General features: G+C 43.6%; 1 protein-coding gene across 1 annotated transcript in view; it reads left to right on the forward strand.

Moving 5' to 3' along the window:
- Nucleotides 1-7,083, forward strand: part of LOC142203104 (aldehyde dehydrogenase, mitochondrial-like) — a 34,498-nt gene that overhangs the window by 4,629 nt on the left and 22,786 nt on the right. The window contains exon 2 of the mRNA XM_075273598.1: nucleotides 2,471-2,575. Coding sequence (XP_075129699.1) covers nucleotides 2,471-2,575 — 105 coding nt within the window. The remainder of the gene's footprint in view (nucleotides 1-2,470; nucleotides 2,576-7,083) is intronic.

The following is a 7,083-nucleotide window of genomic DNA, read 5'->3' on the forward strand; positions in this document are numbered from 1 at the left end:
TTTGTGGTTGTAAGATGACAAAATGTGAACAGGTCCAAAGGGGTATCAATACTTTTGCAAGCCACTGTATATACCTTGCTGATCTTTGTCATGTTCTTGATTCATACCATTGACCTTTGGCCTAAACCGGACCTGATATCTGCCAAATTCTTTACTTTGCCTTGTTTGTGTCTGATTCTGGTTTGACTGGTTCTTAAGTTATGTGTATATGGCCTGCTATAAAGCAGGAATTTGTGGATCTACTTGGTTCTCTTGCTGGCCATGCACAATAAATGCCTGACTCCTTTTCCAATTTCACCATTAAAGATGTATGCACAGCCTGAAACCCAAAATTTTTGATCTGACTTTCTCTCAACATGTTACATCAGTGTTATCTGCTTTTTATCTGTTTATAGCAATTTTTAAAGCAGGTACTGTTGCTGTAGATCAGGGGTCTCAAACACACGGGCTGCATGCGGCCCATGGCTTTCTTCCCAGGAGAGAAGAATCCCCCACCCAGTTCTGTAGCGGGTGTGTGGCCTACAAGCTCGAGGCTGGATCAGTGTAGATACATACCTACTTGTCAGCTGGCACCTCATGCTCTTTCCCTGCTTTGGGTGCACTGTTGAGACTTGTGTGCAACTGGGAGCAGCGAGGCAAGTACTTGAGCTACTGGTGGTGGGACATTAAACTGTGCGGGGCCGCTGTTGACGTTATTTAACAAAAAAATTGTATGGTATAGCATTTTAAAGGAATGGGGCCCATGAACTTCATATTTTTTCTATGTATGGCCCTTTTACCTGACAGTTTGAGACCCTTGCTGCAGACCCTTGCCGTAGACCGTTCTAGTCATCTTATTTGTAAGTAGTCAGCATGCAAGCATGTTTTCTACATTTCTGTAACTGTCAGCTCAAATGGTTTGGAGTCAGGCGATACAACACTACTGATAAAACCAGGGACAGACAACCCTCAGCATGCCCGCTGTTATGGAGCTACATGTCCCAGCATACCTACTTGCACTGCTCTTCCTGGAACTCCTATAGAAGTGAATGGAGCATTCTGGGAGTTGTAGTTTCCAAGCAGCTAGAGTACCAAAGGTTACTGATAACTAATTTAGAAATGCTAAAAGCAAAAACATTTTTGCTAATAGGACAAATATTTGTGCTGTTTCCTGAGACTTGTTGTAAGTGTCCTGCAACGCTGCCAAACTTCTTGCAGCTATCAGTCATTTAAGGTTATGGGACGTTCAACTGTCAGCACCATGTTACAGAGCACTTGCTCTGATAAATATATCTTTATGTATGTCACTTTTTGTAGATTTGGAGAAAATAACTTTAAATTCTGATGCAAATGAGGCAGTTGGTTCCTTCAGACCCCTGGAATATTACTCTTGTCACTCAGACCCCTACCATCTCCTTCCTGCACCCCCATCCCCTGCAGTGAGTTGATCCTTTCATTGATATGACCTCACCCATCCTACTCTTTGAATAGAAGAGCATTGCTCCAGGGAGCCGAAGGCCCGCCCCCAGTGCACCAACTGCCTCATTTACATAAGAATTTAAAGTTGGTTTTCTCCAAATCTAAAAAAGTGATTTAAATAACAGATTTGATGATCAACACTGTAATGTGCTTGGTAACACAGAGGAGACAGTTGAATATGCTTGGTGGTGGTAGACTCCGTTTAAAGAGGACCTTACATCATTTTGGGCACATGCGGTTTAATACACCACGAGAAAGTCGACAGTGCGCTGAATTCACTGTCAGAAACGCCCTTCTGACGGTGAAGAGCTGCGGTACCGGCACAGAAAGGGATAGCCGATAGTGCGCTGAATTCAGCGCACTGTCTGCTTTCTAGCAGTGTATTAAACCGCATGTGCCCCAAATGGTGAAAGGTCCTCTTTAACAGTGATGGACTGATGGATGCAGATGGAGCTTCTTTTGTCCGGCATCTTTCTTCTGTCGGGTTTCTTTTGTTTTGTTTTTTTTTTGTTTGTTTTACATGAGTGAGTTTAGATGACTGGAGCTCTCTTCTTCATCAGTCACACTATTGCCATTCATGTCCATTGCTCTCATCCTATTAATAACCTACCCTTGGATCTGAGCTTGACAGTAGTATAGGAATCTCTTTCTAAAGACTTCACTTGAGAAGAATGAATTGGGTTGCAGCTTTATTATATGTTGCTTGGTCAAACAAGGGAAAACCTATTCTAGCAGCCATGATGTTAAACCGATCCATGGAACCAATGTTTATTGTGGGGCCAATGTAAAATGTTTCCTTTTTCTGGCATTAGGTAAAATGGAAGATGACCATAGTTGAGTTTCTTGTAGACCATTATTGTAGATTATGTTTTAGTCCTGACTCACAGTAGAGAAACTTGACACTGACACCACTGGTTGGACACTATTAGAATCTTGTAGGGACATACATGTAATTGCAGCTTGCAATGAAATTTCTGATTTAAAAAACTTGAAAAATGTTTTTTATTTTCAGCTCTTCATAAATAATGAGTTCCAAGATGCAGCCAGCAAAAAGACTTTCCCCACCATTAACCCTTCTACTGGAGAGGTCATCTGTCACGTTGCAGAAGCAGATAAGGTAAGTTTGCATTAAGTGGCAGCTCATTATTCCTTCTTGGCCTCAAGCAGCTTTTTGCTGGTAAAGCCAAGGCCCCACATTGCGGAAACGCAGTGTATTTTTTTGTTGTTACAGATTTTGCTGTGTTTTTTAGCGTTCTATTGGGAGGCTGATTTTGAAGTGGATTCCTGACCACATAAACTCAGTTTGAACTCAGCCTTAAGCATGCAGGGTAGTTTGGGTGTGAAGGCTCCAAATATATATATACCATATATATTCTCGCGTATAAGCCGACTTTTCCAGCACATTTCTCATGCTGAAAAAGCTCTCCTCGGCTTATACACAAGTCAGGGTCCACGGAGCACAGAAAACTGGAAGGACCTGGAAGGGGGAGGTCCTTTAGTGCTACTGCTTTGTGATTGGCTTGTCATGAGGTCACGTGACTGTGATGTCATCAAAGGTCCTGTAGCCACTGGTATGTAACTTCTGCAGATAAGGTTGAGTCTAAATCCTAGTAGCTCCGCCCACACCAGAGTGTAATCACATGGTCATGATGTCATCAGAGGTCCTTTAGCACACTAGGATTTAGCATCTACCCTGCAGATGAGTGGCCAGGATTCATTGTGTCTTATGGAAGATGTCTGTTGTATGGAGGAGAGGAAGCTACAGTAGTGACACACAGGGACCTTCCTTTAGTTACTCTGCCTATTACTGTCAGGCATTTGGGGTTATTAATTTAGTTTCAGTAACTCCATGTCCCTCACATTAAAGAGGACCTTTCATCAGATCGAGCACATGCAGTGTTATATACTGCTGGAAAGCTGACAGTGCACTGAATTAAGCGCACTATCGGCTTTCCCAATTTGTGCCCAGTGTAAAGCGCTATCGGTCCCGGTACCGTAGGGCTTTACAGTCAGAAGGGCGTTTCTGACATTTAGCCAGGTACGCCCTTCTGCCCAGCAGTGCCTATCGCGCTGTAGAGTGTGAGCAGGGAGGAACGCCCCCTCCCCTCCTGATAATACTCGTCTATGGACGAGCTGTGTGAGCAGAGGGAGGGGGCGTTCCTCCCCGCTCCACAGTACAGCGCGATAGGCGCTGCTGGGCAGAAGGGCTTCCCTGGCTAACTGTCAGAAACGCCCTTCTGACACTAAAACGGTACCGGGACCGATAGCGCTTTACATCGGGCACAGATCGGGAAAGACGATAGTGTGCTGAATTCAGCGCACTGTCAGCTTTCCAGCAGTATATAGAACTGCATGTGCCCGATCTGATGAAAGGTCCTCTTTAATAACAGTTAACCCCATCATGTCCCTCATATTAACCCCTGTGTGCCCCATATAAGGGTTACTAATATGTGAGACACATGAGGGTACTAATGAAGGACCTTAATTATGAAGATACCTAATTATTACCTCCATGTGTCCCACATATCAGTAATAGAGATGTGCGAGTACTGTTCGGATCAGCCTTGAAATGAATGGACATAGCCGGCACGCGGGGGGTTAAGCGGCCGGCGTGAAAGCGGAAGTACCAGGTGCTTCCATTCATTTCAATGCGTGCGTGCTGTTCGGATCGGCTGATCCGAACAGTACTCGCTCATCTCTAATCAGTAACTCTTATGTGAGGCACACAGGGGGTTAATATGAGGGACATGATGGGGTTAACTGCTATTACTATGATCCCCATGGAGTTACTAAGCTGCAATGCACATGACCAGACTTTTATCTGTAATGGTGGATTTTTCCCCCTCGGCTTATACTCGAGTCAATAAGTTTTCCCAGTTTTTTGTGGTAAAATTAGGGGCCTCAGCTTACATTCGGGTCGGCTTATACTTGAGTATATACGGTAATTATTTTGGAATACATGTAATTTGGGTACCATATTTATACTGCCTTTAATTATTTTGCTTAATAAAACACACTTTTTAAAAGTAAACTATTTGTGTGGGGACAGTGTATTCTGAAGGCCATAACTTTATTCGTACAATTTTATTTTTTTTGGGTATGTACAACTTTTTTGAGACGAGATAATAAAACACATTAATTTACAATATCTGATAGTTTTATTACATTCCCCATGTGAGAAAAATATTTTTTTTATTTTTGTGTGTGGATTTATGCACATGACAACATTGAATTTAATTACCTAGTTTATTTATTTATTTTGTAATTTAAAAAAAAACAAACTTTGTTTTCTTTGTGTTTATACTGAGGGGTTAAAAGAGGACCTTTCAAGTCCTCAGGGCACATGCGGTGTAATACACTGCTAGAAATCTGCTTTCACGTTATGTGCCACGGGTGAAGAGCTATCTGTGCCATTACCGTAGCTCTTCAGTGTTAGAAGGGCCACCAGCAATTCCCTAGATACATGCTCACAGGTATTTGGCATATGGGGAAGATAATTTGCGTAAGTGTTAAAGATGTATGAGAACCTTTTACAGTGCGACATTAATTTTCACGTTTAACAGCTCATTAGATCAAAAGATATTCTTCCTTCTTTCCCCCAGATATATGCAGCCTCAGTTTGGCCAACTATGCATGTATTCTCAATGGTGGTGGCTTAACTTCTTTGTGAGCAAAATCATTGGTCATTAAAAGATGACGTGCATGATCCTCCTTTACCTGGCCAACAGCAGCACATCCCTATAATGAAATGTAATCGACCAGTCCTGCTGAAATCAGGAGCCAAATTTCATGACCACACCATCAGCAAACAGCTTAGCTTGTAGCATTCCCACTCTTAGAAACGCACACTTGCGCCGCACCCAACACCACTGTCTGGATTATCTTTGTGTTTATGAAGGTTGCTTGTCCACTTCTGCAAGCTGAACTAAATGGCTGTCTCCTAGATCTTTGGACAGCAGCCATGGTTTCTGGTACTTTTCATGCAGCTAGGGTTTCTGGTATTTACTTCTTAGGATAAGCAGTCGGGGGAGTTGTCATCTAAAGTATTCACAGTGCAGGCATCTCGCCAAGACTTGATTTAAGCTCCTTCCTTAAATAAAGCGACAAACAGTATAGAAATTTGAGGTTGTGTGATAATAACTTGGGTATATTAAACCTATGATAAACTCCCTGCAGACAGTCGTCTATGCAATGGCAGCATTTCATAGGCTTGTGAAATCTAGAGAACTGTTACATCACTCTGCAATAGTTTGGGGGCCTGCCAAGATTAACCCGCTCAAATATATGACAAGTAAAGTGCTTACTTTTAATTTCTGCACACCTAACCATGCATGGGATTTTATTAGAAAATATGTTTATTCATTTTATACTAGCTACTGTTTTTAATGACACGGTTAAAGGGAATCAAAACCCAGCATATCAACATGGCCCTATAGATAAAGGCCAAGGTCCTCTGAATCCAACACTGTTTTCCCCTTGTGAATTAGTGTCTGTTGCTTTTATATGCTACCATTGCTTCAAAGAGGTAAGCCTCCCATCGATATGCGCTGTCCTCTGCCCCTGTATCCTGACTGTGACAGAGCCAAGCAATGTGCACTTAATGTCACCTGGCCGTGAATTCTGTCCCAATTGTCACTGATCATATCCCTGGCGCATTTGTGTAGTATATGTGGGTAAGACCAACAAGACTCACAGCAGTACTATACATGACACATCTCTGAGACTAGGAATATTGCCTACCCCTGCCAAACAGAGGAAGAAGGAAGGGATAGCGAGACAACGCAGAACTACAATAGACTTTCCTCCCACCGCCCCCTCCACAGAGCTCATATGCATAAGGATTAGAGATGAGCGAACACTAAAATGTTCGAGGTTCGAAATTCGATTCGAACAGCCGCTCACTGTTCGAGTGTTCGAATGGGTTTCGAACCCCATTATAGTCTATGGGGAACATAAACTCGTTAAGGGGGAAACCCAAATTCGTGTCTGGAGGGTCACCAAGTCCACTATGACACCCCAGGAAATGATACCAACACCCTGGAATGACACTGGGACAGCAGGGGAAGCATGTCTGGGGGCATAAAAGTCACTTTATTTCATGGAAATCCCTGTCAGTTTGCGATTTTCGCAAGCTAACTTTTCCCCATAGAAATGCATTGGCCAGTGCTGATTGGCCAGAGTACGGAACTCGACCAATCAGCGCTGGCTCTGCTGGAGGAGGCGGAGTCTAAGATCGCTCCACACCAGTCTCCATTCAGGTCCAACCTTAGACTCCGCCTCCTCCGGCAGAGCCAGTGCTGATTGGCCGAAGGCTGGCCAATGCATTCCTATGCGAATGCAGAGACTTAGCAGTGCTGAGTCAGTTTTGCTCAACTACACATCTGATGCACACTCGGCACTGCTACATCAGATGTAGCAATCTGATGTAGCAGAGCCGAGGGTGCACTAGAACCCCTGTGCAAACTCAGTTCACGCTAATAGAATGCATTGGCCAGCGCTGATTGGCCAATGCATTCTATTAGCCCGATGAAGTAGAGCTGAATGTGTGCGCTAAGCACACTCATTCAGCACTGCTTCATCACGCCAATACAATGCATTAGCCAGTGCTGATTGGCCAGAGTACGG

This window comes from Leptodactylus fuscus, chromosome 1 (genome assembly GCF_031893055.1).
Source record: "Leptodactylus fuscus isolate aLepFus1 chromosome 1, aLepFus1.hap2, whole genome shotgun sequence".
In the NCBI taxonomy this organism is placed as follows: domain Eukaryota; kingdom Metazoa; phylum Chordata; class Amphibia; order Anura; family Leptodactylidae; genus Leptodactylus; species Leptodactylus fuscus.